This window comes from Giraffa tippelskirchi, chromosome 5 (assembly GCF_054371585.1).
Source record: "Giraffa tippelskirchi isolate mGirTip1 chromosome 5, T2T-mGirTip1v1.2.pri, whole genome shotgun sequence".
Classification (NCBI taxonomy): domain Eukaryota; kingdom Metazoa; phylum Chordata; class Mammalia; order Artiodactyla; family Giraffidae; genus Giraffa; species Giraffa tippelskirchi.
In genome coordinates, this window is record NC_137279.1 from 97352827 (window position 1) to 97378567 (window position 25741).

A 25741-nucleotide genomic window follows, 5' to 3' on the forward strand; every position below is an offset into this window, starting at 1 on the left:
CATGAGACACAGGTTGGATCCCTGGGTTAGGAAGATCCCCTGGAGGAGGAAATGGCAATCCACTCCAGTATTCTTCCCAAGAAAATCCCAGTGACAGCGGAGACTGGCAGGCTGAAGTCAGTGGGGTTGCAAAAAGTCAGACATGACTGAGTGACTGAGCACTCAAGTTTTGGTCAAACAGAAAGCACATGATTCTAGAGTCACAAAGACCTGGGTTCAAAGCACAACTCAACCACTTACTGTCCTTGTACAATCCTTGGGCAAGTTGTGACTATCTTCGAGCATCATCTAGCTTAGGAGCATCACATAGTTATCTGAAGCAGCTATGCTTGCTCCATGATGGACATTGGGAGGATTGGAGAAAATCATGGATTTACAGAAAATGACTGGCAAAGGGCCCAGCACACAGTAGGTGATGCAGAAAGGCCAGTGCCCTTCCCGTCACCTATCCTGTCTCTCCTCAAGGCCCCAGACTCTGTTCCTCCCATCTCTCCCTGTGTCCCCTCCTGATGCCGGGACGCTCTGTCAGCCACTCCTTTCCCCTGCCTGCTCTTGGGCCAGGTGCTCCCTCCCTCCGCCCTCTTCCCTCCCCTGGGCCCTGCTCCCTGCCCTCCTGGGCAGCCAGGGCAGCAAGGACGGCACCAAGGGAGTTGCCCCATGGACAGGGCCCCACAGAGACACCACCGAGCCTCACAGGGTAAGAGGCCCTGCAGCCTTACAGGCAGGTGGAAGGGGCTCCCAGGAGGTGCAGAGGAGAGATGGGAAGAGGCTGGTCGGGACGTGAGAGGGTTGGGGCAAGAGAAGCGAGAAGGAGAGAAAGATGGGTTGGCAGGGGAGGGTAGGCCGGTGAGACAGGACAGGTCTTGATAGAGACTGAAGGAGACATGGAAGGAAGGGCTGGGGACCAGACAGGAGAGAAACAGGAGGAGGGAGAAGCAGGAAGCACACGGAGGGGAAAGAAAGGGGAAAGAAGGAAGAGACAAGTGGGCTGGGGGAGGAGAGGAGAGAACAGAGTCAGGGAGGCTGGAGGGAGGAAGGGCCAGCATGTGGGCAGGGTGTGGTTTCAAGTGACAGCGCCCCCTGGGAGGAGGGGCGGACACTGCTCATCTGGCTGGGACCCCAGGCAGCAGTAAGAGGCCGACCACTCCACTTTCTGTTCATTCAGCAACAGAGGAAGCCGTCCTGCCTCTAAAGATGACAAAGGTCAGGGGAGAAAGCAATAGAACCCTGTCCGCTGCCCACGCCCACCCCCAGCACTTTGCTCCCCACTGGCTCAGGGTGGGGGGTGGAGGATGCAGTTTCATTTCTGCAGAAAATGTGGGACACTCGGCCAGGGGTAGCGGGGATGGGGGGCGGAGGGGGTGTGGAGAGTCACGCAGTCCTTGGCCCAACGAAGGGTCTAACTCAGAGACCGCTCAGTGGGATCCCATGGCCACATGCTAGGTCAGGTGAGAGCTCTGAGGTAAAAAGTGGTGGGGCCACCTGGTGGAGGAAGAACTCCACTGCCGGGGCAAGCAAGGTGAGCTCCCCTACCCCAGGCCTGCTATGAGGTTCAAGGCTAGAGGCTAGAGAGAGGGTGCCACGTCAGGGAGGAAGCTGGGTGGGGCCAGGCAGGATTGGTGGCAGGCGGGAGGGGCCGGATGGAGCCACCCCCTCTCTGCGCAGTCCTCCCCCAACCCTACCCCACCCCAGCTGAGCCCAGACCTTCAAGTCCATCACTCCCACCCAGTCCAGTGGAGGAACTGGCTTGTAGGGGGCATCTCCTGGGCAGAGGGACAGTGTGTGAGCTGGGAGGGTGGGCAGAAGGGAAAGATGCTGAGCATTGGACAAGTGCTGTGCTTAGTCGCTCGGTGGTGTCTGACTCTTTGCGACCCCATAAACTGTAGCCCGCCAGGCTCCTCTTCCATGGGGATTCTCCAGGCAAGAATACTAGAGTAGGTAGCCGTTCCCTCCTCCAGGGGATATTCCCAACCCAGGGATCCAACCCATGTCTCCCGCATTGCAGGTCTCCCGGATTCTTTCCCATCTGAGTCACCAGGGAAGCCCACTGGGCAAGTAGAAGGAAAAAGTAACAGGAGAGCAGAGTCAGAGGTCAGGGAAAATATAAGGGGCTTAAGGCAGGCCTGCAGCGTTTACTGAAATGAGAGACTGGCCTTGTGCTCTGTGAGAAGCTGCTGTGTGGATGTACAAAATGCAGTAAGGTCTGGCAGGGGAAGCTTCTTCACAGGGACTCCTTTGATAGGTGTTCAATAAAAGTTAACCATATGAATGAATGACATGCTCTTCCCTGCTCCAACCAGGTGCTAGCTAAGGCTTCCCCCTCAGCAGCTGCCCCTCTGGAGGTCTGTGCCTCCCTGCCTCCCTCCCACATCAACCCACCTATGCTCCCTACAGCCTTCTCTTCACCTGGACCAGCCACACACAGCATGAGGCATTCCTTCCTCTGCAGGCTGAGGGGCCAGTGGAGCCAGAGCCTGCAGGAGGCAGTGTGTATGGTGGGGGTGTCTGTGCTTGCAGCTCTCCCTTCTTCCTTCTAACATCCTCACTACCCTACCCTCAACCCCTACACCTCGAAATTCCCAGCTGCTTGCGGGCACAAATAAGCAACCAAGAGTTTTAACTCTGGCCGCTTGGCTCAGTGGTAAAGAATTCTCCTGACAATGTAGGAGATGCAGGTTTGATCCCTGAGTCAGGAAGATTCCCCTGGAGGAAGAAATGACAACACACTCCAATATTCTTGCCAGGAAAATCCCATGGACGGAGGAGTCTGGCAGGCTACAGTAGTAGGGTTGCAGAGTTGAACACGACTGAGCAGAGTATTTGTGCAGCCAGCAGAGTATTTACTGTGTATCTCTAAGGGGCAGGCACTACAAAATAATATGAACAAGACAGACACAGTCCCTGCCCCCATAGAGCTTACTGTCTAGCAGGAAAGCTCCCTGTTCTTAGATCATGAACAATTATAGCAGTGAGATGATGTGATGGGTGCCAGGAAATCAACTGCTGGTGCTGAGTGTGTCAGCACAAGGGCAGGAGGGCTTCTCTGAGGAAAAGACTTGATTGGGAACTTGGGGGATGAAAAGTTGTCTAGATTGAGGAGGGGCCAGGGAAGGGCCTTCCAGGCAGAAAGAATAATGTGGGGAAGTCCCAGACTGGTGAGGAGCCTGGCACGTTTCAGCATTTGAAGAGGCTTCGCATGACTGTAGGGCAGAGTGAAGAGAGCAGTGCAGTGGAGGTGGTCCCACCTTCTCCTCAGATGCCAGGTTCTTCCAGGAAGGATTGGGGTGGGAACGAGGGCCTGAGCATTGGGGAGAATCTCTTGATCCTCCATGGTCCTCAACGTTTGGCCCTGACCCCCTCTCTTCTCCTTACAGAGCTGCTGGCTGCAAAGAAGACCCACACCTGTGAGTAGAGGATCGGGGCAGGAACTGGTGCTAGGGTGTGGAGAGATGGCAAAGAATTCAGCAAGGGCGCTAGGAGGTCCATGTAAAAGCAAGGCACTTGTCTTGCATGCACAGAGCTGGAGCAACCAGGCAGAGGTGGCCAGGCCTGAAGGGAGGTGGAGCTGAAAAACCAGGGAGATGGGGAGATGAGGAGGAAGAGTGATGAAACCTCAAGATTGGGGGCAAAGGGAGGAGATAAGGGTGAAGCCTGAAAAGTGCGAGGGAACATCGCAAAGTAAGGAGAGGACAGTGAAAGGGAGCCACAGGAAGGAGAAGGAACTGCTGGACAGAGGCACAGGAGATGGCAGGGGTGGGGGTGGGGGCAGTAGGGGAGGGGCAGTGGCAGAGATCGCTAGGTCAGGCAGGGAGATTCTGAGGCAGGGTGGCCTCAGGGACTCAGGGAGCCTGCACCAGGCTTTGTGGTGGCAGAGTCAGGTTTGCTGTGCATTTCTGTGGTTAACACATCCCGAGGCATGAACAAGCCTGGGGCCAGCCTGTGAAGAGCAGGAGAACAGGAAAGCCTTCATCTTGGTAGGAAACACATGGAGAGAAACACTCTGGGTCCTGGGGGCATTGAAAGACTGAGTCTGCAACATGTGAGGAAGGGATTAGAGCTCAGGAAGGACTTACCAATGGATACTAGCAAGGAACACCTTCTCTCAGGAACTCTCAACACATCAGATCTATCCTCCTAGTTCATAAGAAAGGCTACACCCCCAGAAAATGCACCCATTGCACCTTGGTCTCAAAGCTCAGGTCCCATCAACATGCCCTTCCAGCCCCAGGATGCCTTCTCAGAATCCTTGAACTGAGGAGGACCACTCCAGGACATGAAAGGTCACCTGCCTTTCTCCATGGCCCTCCCTTGGACTGCCTACCAGGTCTTCCTGAGAGCTCACGGCAGCTCTTTCTGCTGCCATCATCGCCTAGAGCTCCCTGTTCCAAGCAGAAAGATCTCAGAGGGCCCAAGCATCACCCTCCTCCCTGAGCTGGTCAGATAGAGGCTGGGGGCCCACCAGGAGGCTACATCCTTCTGAGTGGGGGGTTGCTTTGCTCAGCACAATCCTGATCAGTGCCTCGCCTGCCCCTAGCCACAGGGCCCCACGGAAATGCTGAGCAGGGCCCTGGGAGGAAAGCGGGTCAAGGAGTGACGCGGGTGAGCTGGGGGAGGTGGGGGCCAGGGACCATATGTGGGTGGGGGGGAGAAGGGGGACTTTCGGAGCATCTGGAACTGGAAGAGGCTAAACGCCATTCCTACCCTCAACCCCTTACCACAGAAACCTCGGCCAGGACCACACCCCTTCATCCCCTTCCAACCCACTGGCCCTGTGCAACCATACCTCCACCCCACCCCCACCCCTGAGGGTCCTCAGGAGAACATGAGCTGAGAGCCCCTCTACCAACCCACTGCCAGCTCCTAAGTGCCCAAGGAAGGCCAGCGGGGAAAGGCCTGTGCCAGGCGCCATTAGAGTCCCGGCAAGATCAGAGACCTCTTAGGAGGTTTGGCCCAGAGAATCCGGGAAAGATTAAAGCCTCCCCCAGGCCCAGAGACTCTGAAAAGTGGGCTCTGGAGTGGAGACAGTCATAAAAGGGAGCTCCGAGACAGCCCCAGGAAGGGAGAAGCCCAAGAGGGACTCCCAGACTGAGAGGGGCACCTGATTACTAAGGGGTCCTGAAGAGGGAACCCTGAGTCTGAGGTGCCCACAGAGCAGATATGAGGCTAAGAGGACCTCTGAGGTTGATGGACCCCAGAGAAGGACTCCAAGACAAGAAACTCTACAGAGACTCACACAGCAGAAGACCCTCCTAAGCAGAGCTGAACCAGAGAAAGCTTCCCATTTCTCAAGTGTAATCTGGGGTCAAACACCCTGATTTTGAATCCTGATTCCACCACTTTGCTAGCTGTGTGGCCTCTGGCAAGTTACTTAACCTCTCTGTGTCTCACTGTCCTCATCTTTGAAGTAGGGATAATGGTACCTACAATATAAAGTTTTTTGTGAGGATTAGATCACCCACATAAAGCCTTAAGAACCATTTCTGGCACATGGTTAAGCATTATTATTAACATCATCTTCATTCCAAGCTCAGCAGTTTTGCTCCTGAGGAAATTTCTGACCGACTAATCCCTCCTACAGATAGTGGCATTTGTCTGATGGTTATTACTGCTACTATAATCACTTATGCCCTCGCCCAGGGCATGCACCGTGTCTGCAGGGAGGGCATGAGCGTGGTGGGTGGTGGGCAGCCTCCCAGACTGCATCTCACTGAGCACGGCTGTTGGCAGTCCATAGGGTCGCAGGTGGCCCCAGGCAGACATTCTGTGACTTACCTCTAGAAATAGCCCCGTCCCTGGAGTCACCTGGCAAAGAGGGTCAGGCTCTCGGGGATCCTCGGGGGGAGGGGTAGTAAGGACCTGGCCCCAGGCTCTTGTGAGCTCCATTCCGGCTCCCCAGCCAGAACTACCCTGGCGGGTGGAAACAGCTTTTACGCGTGTGGCTGTCGCCTGTGGTTTTGGAATTTTCCAACGCCCCCTGCGATTGGCTGCCCCGCCCCTCACACTCTGCCCCAGGCCCAGATTGGCCACATGGGGCGCCTGTCATCCTACCCGCTGCACCCCAAGGGGGGTGGGGGGGTGGAGTTGGGGGGGTTTGTCACTCGGCCACCTGTGTGGTGCAGATCTTAAACCCCCCGGCCCAGAAGCACTGGGGGAGAGCTAGGTGCAGAGCTGCGGACTGAGGCTCTGCCAAGAGGGCCTGGCCCCCAACCCTGTTGTCAGCTGCGCCCCATCCCTGGACCACCCCGGCTGAGAAGGACAGGGAGCCCAGGCGGCAAAGCCCAGGACTCAGTCATGAGAAGTAAGTGAATGGGCCTCCTGGGAGCGGGGAAGCCTGGGGCCCATCATCATTCCCGGGCCTTCTGAAAAGGAGGGAACAGTGTGGGCAAAAGCCGAGTGCTCTTCCCTGGCAGGGTGTGTCCTGGTCAAGGCTAGGATCTGTTGGGTGGAGTAGTTGTGGAGTCTCGTTCGGTTCTCTTAGAGCAGTCGCAGTAAAGGGACTATTGAGGAACTCCTCTGTCATGGGCTCTGGCAAGGATCTCCCAGGGTAGGTGAGGTGCCCCATGCCTTGTTTTACAAAAAAAGACTGAGACCCAGAGGGGCCCAGTGCTTCACCCCTAGATCACACAGCTGTAGTAGGTGGAGGCTGGTAATTAACAGGCAGCCCAAACTCTCTGTCCCGGCACCCACTGCAGTGTTTCCCTCCACGCCTCCAAACTACCTGTGGGCAGGGTGAGAAAGGAGGCCGGAGGAGCCGCTGTGCCCTGAAGCAGTGGGTCGGCGAGGGTAAAGAGAGGGAAGCTGGCAGAGGGGGTCAGAACCCCAGCCTCAAGGCCTCTGAGCCATCACACTCCCTGCCCACTGCAGGATCATGACGACCAAGTGGAATCTAGCCAGGGTGCCGTGGGTGTGGGTGTGGGTGTGGGTGTGGTGTGTGGGTGTATGAGAGAGAGACCCCTCATCCCAGGTTCAGATGCCTGTTTGATGAGTAGGATCAGGCAGTAGAGATGAGAGCAAAAAGCCTTCAACTTTACTGGCTTCCTGGCCCAAAGCCATGGGCCCACAGCTGGTGGGCAGATGTCTGGGGTCCCTGTGCCTTCTAGCAGAGCAGGGGTGGGCAAATCGCCCTCATGTGGAGAGCCAGAGAACCTCCCAGAGCACAGGGTGAAGGACGAAAAAGGAAGCCCTGGACCCCTGTGGCCTGAGGCATGAGGCACCCCCAGCCTCAACTGGGGGTCTTCCCACAACCCACAAAAGAGAGTCCATATTGTGTACTGGAAAACCCCATGGGCTGAGTCTAAAGACCAGGTTCTGAGGCCACCTCTGTCACTGACTAGCCTTGTCCTTAGGCAAGTCATTGGGCCCCTGTCTCTTGTTTAAAAAAAAACAAAACAGTAAGGTGAATTTAAAAACAAAACTAACTTTGGAGAAGCTCCTGTTCTGACCAAGAAGAGAGCGGTGGTCTCCAAGTAAAGCATCCCCCAGGGTAGTGGAGGAAACTCAGAGGAGACACAGAGAGGTGGCCAAGGAAAGGAAAGAGCTTTACTTCCACACTTGGGATGGAGACTCAGAGTGCAGGTGTACGAGCTGGGGCAGTCAGGAGGGGTGAGGAGACCCAAACTTCAGTTTCCCTTCTAGCTTCTTCCCAGTAGCAGCAAAGGTTAGCAGGAAAGGTTAGCAAAGGTTAGTCTTCCCAGAAATGGTCTCAAATCAGCAAATTCACCTTGGGAAGCAAAGGTCAGATGTGCTTCAGAGCCTGGCAGGAGGGCAGGAGAGCCCAGGACTGAACAGGGGAGACACTGAACAGAGCAGCTCTACATAACAAACCCAACCCCCACCAAGCTGGTAGGCTGGAGAGGGGTCTCCTCTGATCTGGGATTGGTGCCACCGGTCCTTCTCACTTGGACATCTCTGGGTACCTCATAGTCCCTCGTGAGTACCAGCTACCACCATGTTCTCTGACCTTCTCTGGGGCGGGCAGAGCACTGGGGTCTTGGAACTGTGATCCACACAAAGACCAAGGTCCAGACACACAAGGAACAGAAAACAGACCAATGGGACTTCCCTGGTGGTCCAGTGGCTAGGACTCCCCAATGCAGGGGGCCCAGGTTTGATCCCTGGTAGGGGAACTAGATCCCACACGTTGAAAATAAAAGATTCTGCATGCTGCAACTAAGACCCAGTGCAGCCAAATAAATTAAAAAAAAAAGAAGAAGAAGAAGAAGAAGAAGAAAGAAACCAGACCAAGAAATAAAGAGAGATGCAGAGGCCAAACTCAAATGACAGAAGATCTATGGAACACATGGGAAGAGAGTGATGTCTAGATAGAGCTACAACTGGAGAAATGCCAGGAGAGCCAAAACATTAAAACGTGTAGCCTGAGACAGGACTGAAGTGCAGAAGATGGAAAGGCACACAGACACAGGGGGTGACAGAGAGAAAAGAGGTGGGCAGGAGAGGGGAGACACTGAGTATTGATCAGTATTGGGAGGGACGGAATTTATAGAAGTTCCGAAAGAATGATAGGGACTCTGCCATCATGACCTGCTGCTGAGTAGAGAGGAAACATCCATTAGCCAGAAGAACTCCCCAGCCAGCCAGAGGAAGGGTGGCCCCGTCAGCTCACTCCGGGGCATGGCTGGAGAGGAGCCAACGGACATAAGGCCCTGGCATTAGGCTTGGATGGGGAGGTGGGAGGGCAAGGGCTATGAGGTTGCTTTCTCGTCTTTGTTGTGCCCTGATCTTTCTCAAGTCTGGTCATGATGAGGAGGACCTGTGAACCAGAAAGAAGTCCAAGTCCCAGCGTGCCACAGACCTCACCCAGAGAGCTCAGAGCCATACAAAGCGCCCCCTCCTTCCTTGAATCGCTGTTGCACCTTTGGCTTTTTCTCTCTGCCCATTTCTAACAGGACTCCCAAACACCTCCAGCTCAGGGCTCTAGAAGTTGGGAGCACCCCAGCCTGTCCCATTACCATGAAACATGGGTATTGGTGTGGCTGCCCCTCCCAGGGGCTCCCTCCCCCTCCCGTGCCTCTGTCCCCTGATTCAGATGGGGAACAGGGACTTTCCCATGCTGAGAGCTCTCCTAGAGAGGCAGCCCTGGGGTCTCCTCCAATGACTAGTCCTTTCTGAGATCTAATCTCCACTCCTCCAGCTGCCCCCTCCCTGGGACTCCAGGCTCAGAAAGGATGGAGATGTCCATCTAGGAGGGGTGACGGCAGCAGGGCAGGGGCTCGGGGCCAGAGCTTGGGTCTTTCTGGGTGCCCTGGCCTCCCACAGCAGCAGAGGCCCTCTGGAAAGGAGACTCGAGCCTCGGGAAGGCCACTGGCGGTGCGTCTGGGCTCCTGCTCCTTACTGCTTCCTCCTGGTGATTCATCCCCTCCCCCCATCCCCTGGTTGTTTTCACTAAATTCTTTTGTTTCCCCTCCTTTCTCCTGTCCCAGACTGCGGGGGTGGCGGGGGCACCAGGAGGGGGGTTTCAGGTGGCTGGCTGTCTTTCGTAGCTTTTCAAAACCCCAGACTCTCCCTCGCCCACCTGAGTTTTAGCTTCACTGCTTTCTCAGCTCTGGGACCTGGGTGTATCAGCAGAAAATTTTCACCAAGGGCAGGCAGGAGCGTTCACCAGGTACAGCAGCTTCTGTTCTGACCCCCACCCTTCCCTCCCCCTCCTGCTCTTTGCGGCGGGGAGCCCACCGCCGTGGTTTCCAGCTTTGCAGAAGCTGCGGGAACTGAGAGCTGAGAAAGGAGGGAGGCTGGTGACGGGCTGGGGTACACAGGGATCCCCTAGCCGGAGGTGTGGTCTCTGTGGGGAGAGGGACTGAGTTGGAGCTGTGGGGTGAGGGCCCCTGAGCTAAGAAAAGAGATACAGTCCTCTTTCTCACTCACTCACTCACTGGTTTCTGCAAAGAGGCCTGCCAGCATGCCTGACCTGAAAGCCAAACCACACGCCAGGGGAGCTGTGGTCCTTCGAGGAGTCCTAAGTCAGGAGCTCTGCTGGGGTGGGCAAACCATGGTTAAAGGAAGGAGGGGGCTGACACCACAGGAGAAGGTATGGGACAGAGGGAATAATGACTCGCTGGATCTTTAGACTAGACATGAGGCCCGGCTTTAGTTCCATGGGTGTCCTCCCTGAATTCTGGTCCTAGCCCATCCCCTTCACTTCGCACTTCCGCTGAAGCTGGTAAACATGCCCCCACCCACAATCTGCCTAGTGCATTTGGCTGTCTCATCCTTCTAGATTGAAATGCTCAATGGTTGGGGACACTGGCTCTCAGGTTACAGAGACCTGGGCTTACATGCCAGATCTCCCACTTCTGGTGAGGACCAGCAAGCTTGTGGAACCTTAGTCAAGCCACTTTCCCCTGGACTCAGTTTTCTCATTCTTAAAATGAGGACAATACAAATAGTACCTACTTCACGGGATTATTGTGGTCATTAAATGAAAAATGTACGTAAAGCCTGGCACAGAGTAAGAATTCAGCCAATGCTTATGTCTATCATCCTTGTGTGTGCTCAGCTGCTCAGTCATGTCTGACTCTGCGACCCCATAAACTGTTGCCTGCCAGGCTCCACTGTCCATGGAACTTCCCAGGCAAGAATACTGGGGTGGGTAGCCTCCAGGCTTTTCTGTCCATGGGATCAAAAATACTGGAGTAGGTTGCCATTTCCTTCTCCAGGGGATCTTCCTGACCCAGGGATCGAGCCCACGTCTCTTGTGTCTCCTGCATTGGCAGGTGGATTCTTGACCACTCTGCCACCTGGGAAGATGCCACTTGTCATCATCATCCTTAATCAATGTTCTTTGGAGAAAAAGAGAGAGAGGAGAGAGGAAAAGCCTAGCCTTGGGCAGATAGAGCACCAGGGGAAGATGAGGACCTCAGGGTGCCTCTGCTGCATCTTTCTCTGCCAGAGCTGAGGTGGTTCTGGGGTTTGAGGGGAAAGATCCCCCTGGGTTGCAGCCCCTCCTTTGCTCCTACCACTTCCTCTCTGTGGCGTAGGGCACCTGGACAGGGCCCAGGGCTGGCTTTCTAAGGTGGCACAGGGCCAAGCTCAGGATGCATTCAAAGAGCGCTATCAATGAATCTTGCAGCTGTGAGAAGGGTGAGATTAGAGGAGGCTGGAGGGAGGGGGACAGCCTACTTTGTCTCTACCGTATTTCCCCACATAGGAGGTGCTCAGAGGAGGCTCCCTGGGGATCCTTCAATCCTTAAAGCAGTCCGGAAGAGATTCATTTTCTTTTCCTAGTACTGTGCTGGAATGAAGTTTTAGAATTCACACCGGTTGGCAGATAAAAGAGTGAGCTGGGAAGGAGACCACCAGCCCCACCCTTATGCCTCAGGAAGAGGCAGAAGCAGGAAGAGGGACTACATTCTTGCTACTCAGAAATGTAGGGTGAGGACCAGCCAGCTTGGGCACCAACCAAGAGCTTGTTCAAATGCAGAACCTGGGGCCCTCCAACTTCCTGAGTAGGGACCTGCATCTTAACTAGCTCCCTAGGGGATCTTGTTGGCAACTCAGAGGTATAGGGTCATGCAGTCACTAGGTGGTTTCAGGAGGTATCATGTGTACGGGGGACGTCGTCTCCCTCCTTGGAATTGAAGGGTTTCCTTTAATGGGCCCTGGGAGAGGAACCACAGTGAGCTACACAGATCTTCCTGAAGCAGCAGGTGAGGGCAGACAGAGTGAGGGCTGCTGTGGGAGCCATGCTGCAGGGGTTGACCTCGAGGCTCCTGACCTCTGCTTAGTTCTAGTTCCTGGCACTGTTAGGCCCTTAGATGGTAAGTTCCTGGCAGGCCAGGCTCCTGGGAAACAGCTTGAGTAATCCTGTGATTACTCAGCTCCCCTCCCCAATCTGGGTTCCCACCAGCTGCTGCTTCAGGGACAGGGCTCATGAGGGGAGGTTGCAAAGGTGAGGTATTCAAGGTGTTTTTCAGCTCCAGCTCACCCCACCGCCACCTCTGCCAGTCCCCTTCCCGTCCTCTCCCCGCCCCTCCTCCACAAGTCACATCGGTACTTTCTCTTTGAGGTTTTGGGTAGATGGCATGGCCAGGGTACAGGTGGCAGGGCCAGGAGGGAGTAGTAGAATAAGAGGGCCTGACAGTGCTGACAGGGCCAGGGCTTGGGCATGGGGCCAGGACATGAGTGTGGGTTTTTTCTGTGTTTCCAGGGCTCTCTCTCCATCTTTGTATCTACCTCTGTTGTCTCCTGGTCCCGAACCTCTTGGTCTCTCTAGCTGAGAGGCTGGAGGGTCTAGCCCAAAACCCCTGACCCTGTGTGCCTGTCTCACTCTGTACCTCTGTCTCGGACTGTGGCTGGGGAGTGTGGGACTATGATTGGCTGGCCTGGTGGCTGGGGTCCAAACTCTGGTCTCCCCCAAACACGGGTATTTGTGAAGGTGGCCTGGGGCTGGCCACATTGTCCTATGAAAAGGGCAAGGTCTCGGTGACACTGTTGTGAGGTTCCTGGGGCTAGGACCAACAGTGGGTCAGGCGGTGGGGCCGAGAGACGTGTCTGGGTCACCCGTGTGGTCAGCGCATACACGCACACGGATGTGGCTCTTGGAGAAGGGAAGAGGCAGGGAGGCCTGTGGTTGAGCACTGGGCTGGAGCCCAAGTTCCCACTGTGGCTTGGCCTAGTCTCCCTCCCACTTACTTTTTGGGTGACCCATGATGGTTTCTGCCCTCTCCGGGCTTAGGGCCACTGAGGAGTGAGATCCCACAATGCTGGAGGGGAAATGTGTGGGGGAGAGGCAAGAGCTGACTCCACAGGAGACAAGCACTTCTCTTGGGCCTCAAATGCCTTCTGGGTTCTGTTTCCACCGCTGTGCTCAATGGCAGCCAGCACACAGTGTTTACAGCTGCAAGGTACTTTCCTCAGGTGATTCCATGTACCCCCCTATGCTAACGCCTGTCACCCCCTGCACTGGCAATGAAGGCTGTGCTTACCCTGATTTTACTGACAAGGGCACCGAGACCTAGAGAATCTAGTGGCTAAGATGGGCGGGTATCCCTGCATCCTCTGCCCCTTTTCTAGTATCCAGTCCTCCCCTGTTCTCTCTTCCCTCCACTCATTCCCATCTGCTCTTAATTTACTGGAAAGAGTCTGAAAGCTCTCTTGCCATCTGTCCTAGATGATCAGAACAGCCTATTGGGTGGGTGCTGGGCAGGCTAGTGGGACTGGGGGTTAGGAGAGACTCGAGTTCTAACGGAGGGATTTCAGACACCCTGTCCCCCATGAGAGGCAGCTGCTAACTCTGACTCAGGTCTAGGCTAGCCTGAGGGGATGATGGTTTAAGGGTGACAAAAACAATACTTGGGGGAGTAGTGGGCAAGCCATGGTCACCCTCCCCACCTCACATCAGCAGGCCCTACGCCACAACCAGAGTCCCTGCCTAGGCCAGAAGATAGTTCACAGGACTGTGGATTTACCCTGTAGGCGGGCTGCTGCTTCCTCTGACCCTTGGAATCAGAGATGAGGAGGGGCTGCGGTCCTAGACCACTTTTACGTCCTGCTCCATCCCAGGCATTCTACCCCAGAGGGGAGGCAGCAGGTCAGCAACGGCAGAGGAGAGAGGTGCATGCCCTTAGAAGTGATTAAAAAGCCTGAAAAGGAACCCATCCCTGCCCAGTGCCTCCAAAGATTGGCTGGTGGGGAGGCCAGCGGCTCATCCCTGAAACTTAGCAGGGAGCTGTGGGCATTGAAAAGGATGGGGCAAAGTAGAAACGAACCTGCGGCCAGTAACCAACCACAGCGAAGGCACCAGGGAAGTAGGTTACAATGAGCTTAGTGGGAGAGGGGGAGGGTCCTGGCAGCCAGTGAACAAACACTAACACACAAATATGCACGTGTACACACTGGCTCAAGCAGCTATGCCTGTTGGCTCATGAATCACATATACCTTTCATGTACACACACACACACACATGCACACACGAGCACCCCTTCAAACAGGCAACATGCCCACCGATGTGTGTGCCCCTGAAATCACAGACATGGATCAGCAGAATGGAAAGCTATGGGGAACTAGGATATAGACCCAGCTCCTGAGTAAGCTAGCTGTGTGAACCTGGGCCAACCATCTGATCTTATCTGGCCTATTCCTTCCTCTGTAAAGGGGAAAAAAAGAGGTCTGAATGATCTGATGGTCTCTAGTCACAGCCAGCGTTAACATTCATGATTTGGGCTCACACAGATGGAGACAGAGGCCCGCGTACGCACACATAAGTATCCATACAGAGAGCCACCCTCTGCTCTGGGCCAGGAACCTGGGAGCTCTGTTTGATCCACTCCCTGGCTCTCAGACATCCAGAAGAGCTGGCTTGCTGACCCCACTTTCCTGGGCTCCATCTGGCTCCTCTCTACCCTCTCTGGGCCCCACCTTGTGACCCTGTCTTCTTGGCCCCTGTCTCTACACAGCCCCTCCCTGAGCCTTCCCGGCTGAGGATGGCAGGCAGCTCTACCTGGCCCCCAGGTCCCTCCCGCCTGGTGCACCACATCTTCCCACCAGGCCCCACACTCTTCTGCCCTGGGGGCCAAGCCCCAGCAGGGGGAGGGCAGCTCAGAGGAAGCCCCCTGGGCGGGAAGCAGGTGTTGTGAAGTAGTGAGGACTCCTAGGTCCCCAGGCGGGAGGGAGGCAACTAGAGCTTTTCATCTTGAAGGGCTGAGCAGGTGGCCTCTCTGCAGCTGCTTTCTCTGCCCCCATAGAACTGATACAACCCCAGCCGCTCCGCAAAACTAAAACAGCCTCCACAGATCCTTTGCTGAGTGGCATTTGGCATTCACTCCTTCTTCCATATTATTGTTGTTGTTCAGTCACTAAGTCCTGTCCCACTCTTTGCGACCCCATGGACTGTATGTAGCCCGCCAGGCTCCTCTGTCCATGGGATTCTCCAGGTAAGAATACCGGAGTGGGTTGCCATTTTCATGTCCAGGGGATCTTCCTGACCCAGGGATTGAACCCACGTCTCCTGCTTGGCAGGTGGGTTCTTTACCACTGAGCCACCAGGGAAGCCCGGTCTTCCATCTTACAAGAGAGATAAAACAAGATGGACTGGGATAGGGCAGCAGAGGACACACCACATCCCTGTATCTACCTCCCAGGTGCTGGGGTAGGATGCACTGAAGGCTCCCAGGCTGACCTCTGCTCTTTTCTTCTTCCAGCACAAATTGAAGTGATTCCTTGCAAAATCTGTGGGGACAAGTCATCTGGGATCCACTACGGGGTTATCACCTGTGAGGGGTGCAAGGTGAGTGCTCGCTCATACACAGTCTCTTCAGAGGATAGGAGAGGGGGCTCAGCAGCCTTCGTACTGCCTGCCGGGCTGGTCTCCTGAGACAGCTAGGGAGCTGCCCAGTGGCGCCTTGCCTGGAGAGCCCTGTGCACTGGAGGGCCTTGTCTTCAACTAGGGAAGTGACTGCAGGACAGATTATAATGGAGGAGAGAAAACTGAGTGGTCCTACGATATGGAGGCCCTCAGACTGACCTAGGCCTGGCCAGGATCAGCAGCCATGGTCTTCACCTGCCTTCCTCAGGGCTTCTTCCGCCGGAGCCAGCAGTGCAATGTGGCCTACTCCTGCACCCGTCAGCAGAACTGCCCCATTGACCGCACAAGCCGCAACCGATGCCAGCACTGCCGCCTGCAGAAATGCCTGGCCCTGGGCATGTCCCGAGATGGTGAGGCCAAGTGGGCAGCCCCCCAGGGCTTCAGTTGCCAGAGCAGCGGCCTGACCTACTGCACCAGACAGGGGTTAAACAGCTTTCCGGGGCTCCACCCTCCATCCTTCCCTCTGGCAGGCCCTGGTCTCTTCCACTGTCCAACGTGGGGGTGGGCATGCTGCCTTCATCAAAGGTCTTCACAGTCTCCAGCTTCAGCCTCTGCAACAACAATCCTTGTTTTCTCAAACTCCTAGACCCTTTTCCCCTTCCTCAGGAGGGACTCTCCTCACCCAACTCCCCTCCAGCCCAGATCCCATCCCCATCCACAGTCCACATCTTTCCCTAGCTGCCCCATTGCTCCAACTCCACCTGGCTCCCCGTATCCCTATCCCCAGCTTGGGACAAAGGGCTGTGACTATGAATGGGACCAGAGTCACCCTGAGAACAGCCCGGAAGGCTGAGGTTGGCGAGGCGGCTGTTCCTGGTGCCTTTCTCCATCTTTCTCAGCCACTGCCCCCTTGCAGCCCCCAAACTGCTCCCCCCTCCAACACCACAGAAGGAGCCCAGGGTGGGGCTGGGGGAGGCATGAGGTGATGGGGAGCCAGAAGGAGCCTGTCAGCACTTTTCAGCGCCCAAAATAACAAAGTGAAAGGAAATACGCAGGGTTGCAAAGGGGCAGGTGGGGTGAGGGGCTGTGCCCCCACACCTGGGAGGGGTGGTGGGGTGAGTGAAAAGGCAGGAAAGAGAGAGCAGAAGAGGATGTTCAGAAACAAGCCGCGGAGCCTGGGTTGGGCTGTGGTGAGTATCTAGGTCACCAGGGAGCCTGCAGGCCTGACCACAGGGAGACCTGTGTTCTCGGCTCTCCTCTTCCTCCGACCCTCCTAGATGGGCGAGGTGACCCCGATACAGCTTGAGGCTCCCTCCTCAGCTATCCCCAGCCCCATAGCAGGAGGCCGGGCTCCTCAGCCCAGACTCATTGCTCAATTCTGCCACTTAGTCAAAGCTGGTTTCAAGCAGGGAGAGTTTGCTCAGAAGACTGATACGTCTGCTGATACATCTGGGCTGGACAGAGCCCAGAAGCAGACAGGAGTGGGGGAGGTGGGTCTTGAACAGAAATGCCTGGAAGGCAGGCTCTGCTCTCCTGGAAGGCAGGAGAACTCTGCTTGGAGTGAGCTCTTCAAGGAGCAGCAAGTTAATCCTGTAATGATCACAATGCCTATTGACTCTGCCCTGTACCGTGTCCTCCTGCCTCCAAACTCCTGATCCCCCGACCTCTTTCAGCTGTCAAGTTCGGCCGCATGTCCAAGAAGCAAAGGGACAGCCTGCATGCAGAGGTGCAGAAACAGCTGCAGCAGCGGCAACAGCAGCAACGGGAACAAGCGGCCAAGACCCCTCCCATGGGAGCCCAAGGAGCAGACCCCCTCGCCTGCACCTTGGGGCTCCCGGACGGGCAGCTACCCCTAGGCTCCTCGCCTGACCTACCAGAGGCCTCAGCCTGTCCCCCCAGTCTCCTGAGAGCTCCAGGCTGTGGGCCCTCCTACTCCAACAGCCTGGCCAAGGCCGGGCTCAATGGGGCCTCATACCACTTGGAACACAGCCCTGAGCGGGGCAAGGCTGAGGGCAGAGAGAACTTCTATGGCACAGGCAGCCAACTGGCCGCGGACAGGTGTGGACTTCACTTTGAGGACCCCAGGCGTCCTGGGCTTGGGGAGCCAGGAAGGGGCCTGGACAGCTACTTCACCCCCAGTTTCCGCAGCACCCCAGAGGTGCCTTATGCTTCCCTGACGGAGATTGGTAAGCAGCTGGGGAGGCGGAGAGCGTAGAAAGATGAGGGAGGAGCTTCCAAGAAAGGGGCCCTGTGGGACTTCCGTGGTGATCCAGTGGTTAAGAGTCCACATTTTCACTACAGGGACATGGGTTCTATCCCTGGTCAGGGAACTAAGATCCTAGATACTGTGCAGTCCAGCAAAAAAATGGGGTGGGGGGGCCCTAGTCAGCATCCCATGTAAACCAAACATACACAAGGGTCTGGGAGGAGGCAGGGCAGGGCTAGGCCAGGCAGAGGAGCGCCCTTGGTATGCAAAAGGTAGGAGCTGGCTGAGATCGAACCTCTGCCTTCCTCCCCTGGCCCCAGAGCACCTAGTGCAGAACGTTTGCAAGTCCTACCGGGAGACGTGTCAGCTGCGGCTGGAGGACCTGCTCCGTCAGCGCTCCAACATCTTCTCCCGAGAGGAGGTGGCTGGCTACCAGAGGAAGGTGAGGCCAGGACACCGCGCCGGGGAGGAAGGACTCCCGCCACTACCCAGGGAGTCCAGAGATAGCAACCTGCACACATGAGTGGGCTGGGGCAAGGCAGGGTATCACAGAGAGGCACAGTGTGTACCCGCTTTTAAGTATGCACCCTAGAAGATGGGTGAGAGCTTCTCCTTAGCTCCTGCCTATGGTTGTTTTACCTGGTCTTCATCGGTAAAGAATTTGCTTGCAATGTGGGAGACCTGGGTTCAATCCCTGCATCAGAAAGATCCCCTGGAGAAGGCAATCTACTCCAGTATTTTTGATCCCATGGACAGAAGAACCTTGGAGGGCTGTAGTCCATGGGGTCGCAAAAAGTCAAACACCACTAACACACACACGCACACGCATCCTATGTCCTTCACCAACCAGACCTAGAAGTACAGACCTTAGTATACTCTCCTTCCTCCTCCTCTATCAACAATAGTCAGACTCCTCATTAGCATCTGTTTCAACACTCTTTCTTTGCCAGGCACTGTGCTGAACACTTTACATAAATTATCCTTGACCCTTACAACAACCACCCTATGAGGTTGCCATTCCTGTTTTTAATGGACTGAGAAACTGAGCACAGAGGAGTTCATAGACATACTCCACGTCACAAAGTAGTGGAGCCAAAGGCAAATTTAGATCCATCGGGCCCCAAAGTGCATTGTGCTAAGAATAGGCTAAAAACACAAGTGCTGAGAATGTAGGGGGTACTTGCAGTTTTGTCTGGGTGTCCAGGGCCTCAGTGGGGTCCCGGGGGTCCTAAAAGACAGCTCCAGTGGGACCTCCCTCCTCCTCTGCAGTCGATGTGGGAGATGTGGGGACGCTGTGCCCACCGACTCACCGAGGCCATTCAGTATGTGGTGGAGTTTGCTAAGAGGCTCCCGGGCTTTATGGAACTCTGCCAGAACGACCAGATCGTGCTACTCAAAGCAGGTGCCCAGGGAGAGTGGGCGGGCCGCGGGGCAGTGGGGACCAGTGTGGAATGGGCGGGGCTGTGTGGAGGGAGGTGCCTTAAGGGAACCAGGACACTCAAGGGGGACAGAGACAGATTCCTGGCTCTGTGTGACAATGCGGCTGCATTTCTCCCCGCTCCCCAGGAGCCATGGAAGTGGTGCTGGTCAGGATGTGCCGGGCCTACAACGCTGACAACGACACAGTCTTTTTTGAAGGCAAATACGGTGGCGTGGAGCTGTTCCGAGCCTTGGGTGAGGGGCAGGGGGAAATGAGCAAGAGGAGTCCGATGCCAACCCTATCTGAGGCTTCCAGACCCAGGGCGCCCTCTTTTCAGGACAGACTGCCCGCTCTGCTCCACAGACCAAGGGGGCGGGTGTCCTCGTGGCCTCACCCACTTTGCTCACTGTTTCACTTCCACCCTCCCAGGCTGCAGTGAACTCATCAGCTCCATCTTTGACTTCTCCCGCTCCCTGAGTGCCTTGCGCTTTTCAGAGGACGAGATCGCCCTCTACACAGCCCTCGTCCTCATCAATGCCAGTGAGTGTCACTGGGCTTGGGCAAAGGACAGTCAGGCGGTGGGGGCACGAAAGGTACTGAAGAGTCTGGACCTTGTGTGCTGTGCTCAAACAGCCTTCACAGGTGGTGCTAGTGGAAAAGAATCCACCCGCCAATGCAGGAGACATAAGACATGTGGGTTTCCATCCCTGGGTCGGGAAGATCCCCTGGAGGGGGCATGACGGATACTGAAGGGTGTGGACCTTCGCTGTGGTTAAATCTGCGAAGGTGCTTTATAAAGCAGAATAAGCCCACCCAATGTTGCTGTAAAATAAGATGAGTCAAAATAAAGATCCAGAGGAGCCTGAGAGAGGGAAGAGAGAAGCGCAGGTGGGGCTGGAGAAGTGGGGAGACATGAGGAAGAGAGGAAGTGAGCCGCTTCCCCGAGAGCAGTTAGGCTGCATGTGAGTCCCTGCCAGGGATTCCACTGTGGGTCCACACGGGAATCACCCGCGGAGCTTTAAAAAATGAGTGCTGTGACTCTGACGTCACGGATCTCAGGTGCAGCCAGAACACCAGAATTTTTCACAGCCTCTCGTAGGTTATTGTAATGTGCCACCAAGCTTGAGAATCGCTGCTCTGTGTGAACTCATTTTAAGACAACACGCCATCTGGAATTCCCTGGCAGCCCAGTGGTTAGGACTCCATGCTTTCACTGCTGAGGGTGTGGGTTCAGCCCCTGGTGGGCAAACTAAGATCCCTAGGACAGAGGCAAAAATAAAAACAAAAGGCTACCTGCCATCAGGGCAGGACTCTGGATGTCCACTCCACAGAATGGAGTGGGCTGGGTGAGCCCACTGAATGCTAAGGATTCCGAGAACCTGGGGAAGTGGGTTGTGCTACTAACTTGAGTTTGTAGACCAAGTTATCCACTGGCTCTGCCAATGAGTAGAGACCCTTGAACTGGAAATAAAGACTGAAAAGATGACTTCTGGTTATTTTATGGAGTCAGGACAAAAGGTGGTTTGTCTCTTGAAGTTAGCCACAGACTGCTGCAGAAGCCCCAGTGCTGACCTAGGTGGCTACACAAGGCCCATCTCCTCTCTGGGGCCATCCTTGCCAAGTCGGGGTGAAGGGGGAGATCTTTTCTTCCCCACAGCAGAGTTTTAGTGGAGAGCACTGAATTAACTATGTGAAATATCAGGTACCAGGGAGAAGGCAGCCTGGAACTGGGAGATCAGAATGTCTCATCTCTTTCATCTCTCCCCAGTTTTCCTTATAGAGAGCTAACCAAGGCCCCACAGCTTACCAACTCCAAAACAACACACACCCACACCCCCTACACTGTCTCTCACTCAGCTAAGAAGATCTCTGTTCAGCACAGATGTCCAAAATGACACACCCTTTGGAGGAAGTTAACGTCCATGTTCTTTCTTGTTTTTGCTGTGGTCCCATCCCCTCCTTCAGACCGGCCAGGGCTCCAAGAGAAAAGGAAAGTAGAACAGCTGCAGTGCAATCTGGAGCTGGCCTTTCATCATCATCTCTGCAAGACTCATCGCCAAGGCATCCTGGCAAAGGTAGGAGCAGTCCCTGGGACAGAGGAGGTCAGGCCTGGTGCCAGATCTGTGACCTCAGGGTTTGAGAGGACCAGGGTCTGAGGGTCCAGAGGAGGAAGCACCTGAGAGCTAAGTTGTACGAGAGAGCTTGCAACAGCACAGGACACGGGGACTGAGCAGTCACTTCTGTGTGGGTACAGATGAAAAGTTAGGGAGCCTGAAACTGGGAGGGACCTCCAGGGAACAATTCAGTTTAATAGAGCCACTGTTACCAGCACCTGCTTGTACTGTGAGTGGAAAGATACAGAGATGCTGTCCTTACCCCCACCAAGAGTTTTTAACCTGCTGTGAAGAAGAGATTTGTATACCAATGACTCTAACGCAGAATAGGATGTGATATGGGATAAAATAATAATGTGATTAACAACGTGCTTTCCCAGATATACTCATCTTTGTGACAACTCAGTCAGTAAGAGAGATGTTAAAATCTCCCTGTAGTGATAAGGAAACCTAAATGACTTGTTCAGGTTTACACAATCGTGAGTGATAAATGCAAGTCCCGGGGCTCTTTCTACAGCATCTGTGTGCCCCTGATATATAACTACAATAAGAAATATTGGGGAAATGTGACAGCATGGAATAGGGATTGAAAATAACTTGAGGGCAAAAGGAGAGGATCATAAATGCTTCCTAGTGAAGGTGGCATTTAAACTAGGCCATGAAATATTTATTTTAACAGGCATTGAGGGGTGGTGTAGGCATTCCAGGCTTAGGGAACAATATGACCAAAAATAAGGAGGCATATAATGTGTATATGGAGAATAGTTCATGGAACATTTTGACTACATGTAAGATCGGAAGCTGCGATAGATTGATGGGGGCAGGAAAGTAGCAGAAGACAAGCTTAAAAATTAGGTCAGGGAGCAAATCAGAGAGGACTTTCAATGCCATATTAAAGAATTAAGACTTTATTTCCAGACAATGGAGAGCACCAAAGGCTAGAGGAATGATATCATCAGAGCTATTTTTTAGGCAATTTAATTTGGAACCAATGTAAGAGGACCATTTATGGAATGGTTCAAGCAATGGACCCTTGCTGTGTGCCAGGCACTGTACTGGGTGCTGAGAATACAGAAATGACTTAAATGACAGTCTCTGCCCTACATAAACCTCAAGTCTGGTAGAATAGTTCAGGAGGAGAACCTGGGAGAGCAGTTGGAAAGCAAATCTGATGAAATCCACCTTCAGAATACATCACCTCCCCACCGTCACCCTCTTGCTGTCAGTGTTCACTAGGACCATTAGAGAGGCCTCCAGCTGGACCCGTGCTCCACCATGTCTGTCCTACTGCAGCCACACAGCACTGTCCTCACTTCTCCTATAGCTGCCATCAAGCTGAGAGTCAAATCCAGAGTCTGTGTCGTGGCCAACTGGCCTCATGACATGACCCCCAACTTCTTTGCTCACCTCCTCTCCTTCCATTGCCCTCTCAGTCACCCATTCCAGCAGCACCGGCCTCCTTGCTATTCCTTGAACACATCAAGTTGCTTCTCAGGGCTTTTGCACCTGCTGTTCCAGGTGGCTGGATGCTTCTTCCCCTAGTTTTCCAAGCAACCTGCTCCATCCCTTTATCCTGGAGAGGTTTTCCCAGACCACCCCATCCAAAAAGCTTTCTATCCATCAGTCTCCTTTATTGTTTTTTTGAAGAAGTTTTCTAATATATATTTATTTTCTGGCTCCCTCACTAGAATATACATTTAATAAAGGTAGAGATTTTGTTTTATTCACCGATGCATCACCACAGCCCATCACAGTGCCTAGCCAAAAGGTTCTCAACACATATAATGAGAATGAATGAAAGAATGAATGAATGAAGCTGTTGCAATAGCCCAAACAAATGCAAGATAAAGCAGGAATGAAAAGAGGATGAATTCAAGAGGTATCAAGGGATCCCACCCTGCCTGCTCTTCCCTGACTGTCCCTTTCCTAGATAACTAACCTGGGGAGAAAGGGATGGTGGCTGGTGAGAGGTGCTTTCAAGCCTCACTTGGTGATACAGGAAACTGCAGAAGATAAATGGTTTTCTCAGTCTTTCTCTGGTGAGGTCTCTCTGCCTCTGTCTCCTCATGGATCTCTGGGCCTTTTTCATTCCCCTCCACTGGCTGAGTGCTGGCAATGTTGGTTTATTATTTGCAGTGTTGGGTATCTGTTTGGAAATTGCTTAGTCCAAAGAAACAGTTATTGAGCATTTGCCGTGTGCAAGCAGTATGATAGGTACAGAGGATATAGAGAGTGGGGGAGGAGAGGGAGGGAGAGAGACTCAAGGAGCTTAAATCACGGCTGGAAAGATAGACAAATTGGATCATTTTCCTAAAATGGGATTTAAGTGCTACACAGAGGGAAGCCCAAAGGAAGGGACCTTTAGTCCAGGGAAATAGTCCTAGAGGAGGTAACACTGAAGGTGAGTAAGAATTAGCCAGGCACAGAAGAATTGAAAAGGCATTCCAGGTAAGGGGAACAGCATCAACAAAGGCAAACAGGCACCTAACAGTATGTAACAGAGAGTCACAGACTTTCACTATTATAAAAGCATGGGGACTTCCCTGGTGGTCCAGCGATTAAGACTTCATGCTTCCAGTGCAGAGGGCATGGGTTCGATCCCTGGTCAGGGAATTAAGATCCCACATGCCACATGGCGTGGCAAAAACATTTTTTAAAAAAGCATAAGAGAGTGAGTTAGAGAGTCCTGAACAGGGCTCATTTAAGGAGTAGCAGGAACACCGTTTGGGGGGTTCAGCCAGAAAACATGTTCCTGTCTCACTGCAGTTCTCACGTGCCTCCAGTTCCTTGAATACAGACCTACCCCTACCAATGGGATCTGGCTGACCCACACTCACAAGTGCTGAGTGTGCAGGGAGAGAGTACAGAGGGTTATCCCAGCCCAGGAAGGATGGGAGGACTTCTCTGACCTGGGGACAGAGCTGCAGTACTCACCCTCCTTCCTCATGAACCCACTTCCAGCTGCCACCTAAGGGGAAGCTGCGGAGCCTGTGTAGCCAGCATGTGGAAAAGCTGCAAACCTTCCAGCATCTCCACCCTATCGTGGTCCAAGCTGCTTTCCCTCCACTCTACAAGGAACTCTTCAGCACTGAAATCGAGTCACCCGAGGGACTGTCCAAGTGACCTGGAGGAGGGACTCCGTTCCCTTTCCTACAGCCTGCTGGCTCACCTTTCCCTTGGTCTTTTCCTTTCCTGTGGCCCCTGGAGGGTGGTCTCTGTTTGGGGGGATGGGTGAACAAACGCTGAGACTGGGTTTAAGCCCACCGGCCTGCCTGGCAGCAGGCCAAGAGCCAGAGGGTTGGGATGGAGGGACTCCGTCCCCAGCCTCAGCTTTGTCCAGGCTCTTTTCCCATGCTCTGTCATCCCCAGCTTCTGGGAGGCCTGGGGTGGGATACAAGGACCTCTCGGAGGACCTAGGTATCCTCAGGACAATAGGGAGTTCCAGGACACCCTGGATGAATGGAACGCAACTCTGGACTCAGAAGCTAAGAATAGGACTTTGAAATACCTCATTGCATTTCCCTGGGGGCTTTGGCTGGGGAGGTGCAGCAAGCTTGGAGACTGGCGGCCGGAGCCCAGAAGGACCTGTATATAACATGAATCTGCATCACTAGGTTTTCTGCCTTCCCCCTTCCTCCCAGCTCAGCAAGGAAATGGTTAGGCACTCTTAAAAAAACAACAACTGGATATGTGAAGGGTAAGGATGGGATGGGAGTAAGGGAGAGGCTGGGGATGATAATTTTATGGGATTTGCATATAAGGATAGGGTATGATGAAGACCAAGAACATCACAGACAGACAGAACTCAGACTTCTTATGTGCACTTTAAAAATAGACTTTAGGGGTTACCCAAATCTGATCAGAGACACACATCCACAGACAGGTGAAACATACTCACACACTCAACCTGCAGTCATGCAGCTCTATAGACACATTTAATCTGACACAATCTCTGTCTTCCTTGAGATCACAGCTCAGAGAAACTTAGTGGCCCCAGGAAAGAGTCCCAATCCTGAGGGACCCCAGAACATTTCACCCAGTGCCCCAGTTCACCAGTCTTAGGCCAGGGGTGGCCCAAACTCTATGCCAGCCTCAGCTGTCTTTGGTTGCCAGAAATCCTAAAAGAAGAGATAGCTGGGCACTGATCAGTCTCAGGGCCAAGGACATACCCTTGGAGTACTAGTTGTCTGCTCCCCACCCTGCAGCCCTGCTCTTGTTATGAGAAAGGAAGCAGATGCAATTCCAGCACTCTCTATGTGGATACCGCTGGGTCCAGCAAGGTGGAGAAGACTGTGATCTTGCCCAAGAACTTCTCTTGGTTTTATAAACAGCTGCGTGCCCTCCTTGGAGGGAAACAGCAGGTGGTCAGGAGGTTTGATTTTTTTCTTTTTTGTTTTTTTCCCTCTCAGGGGAGTGTAAACATAAACCCCAACCTGTACCATTCTTTATAAAATGTTTTCAAAGGCAAGAGGTGTGTGTGTCAGGTGGGAGGAGCCTTAATGAAGGTTATCCTAGTGCTGCTCTAAAATCTCATTTCTGCATGAGGACCCAGGTTCCTAGCCCAGGCAGCCATCAACACAGTAAGGATGCTAGCCCCCCACCCTGAGCCGTCCCCCATAGAGGTGAGGGAGCTGACTATCAGGAGCAAACCCCCTCCCCACTGAAGCAATCTCAGACTAAGCACCACAGCGGGTGTTCTGGACTGAGAACTTTCCCTACAAATGATACCCACAGGGGACAT

General features: G+C 54.0%; 1 protein-coding gene across 9 annotated transcripts; it reads left to right on the forward strand.

Moving 5' to 3' along the window:
• The first annotated feature begins 623 nt into the window (after window positions 1-623).
• Window positions 624-25468, forward strand: RORC (RAR related orphan receptor C). Of its 9 annotated transcripts, none has more exons than XM_081490863.1 (11): window positions 624-721; window positions 3375-3404; window positions 15157-15246; window positions 15529-15670; window positions 16934-17446; window positions 17787-17908; window positions 18736-18868; window positions 19033-19140; window positions 19316-19426; window positions 20852-20961; window positions 23962-25468. In XM_081490863.1, exons 4-11 carry the CDS (start codon window positions 15658-15660, stop codon window positions 24121-24123), a joined length of 1272 nt encoding a protein of 423 aa, XP_081346989.1. In that variant the 5' UTR covers window positions 624-721; window positions 3375-3404; window positions 15157-15246; window positions 15529-15657; the 3' UTR covers window positions 24124-25468. The 9 variants fall into 9 exon arrangements, with proteins under 9 accessions (XP_081346989.1, XP_081346983.1, XP_081346988.1 ...); XM_081490857.1 differs by having other exon boundaries at window positions 15157-15242; XM_081490862.1 differs by having other exon boundaries at window positions 624-697.
• Window positions 25469-25741: the final 273 nt, after the last annotated feature.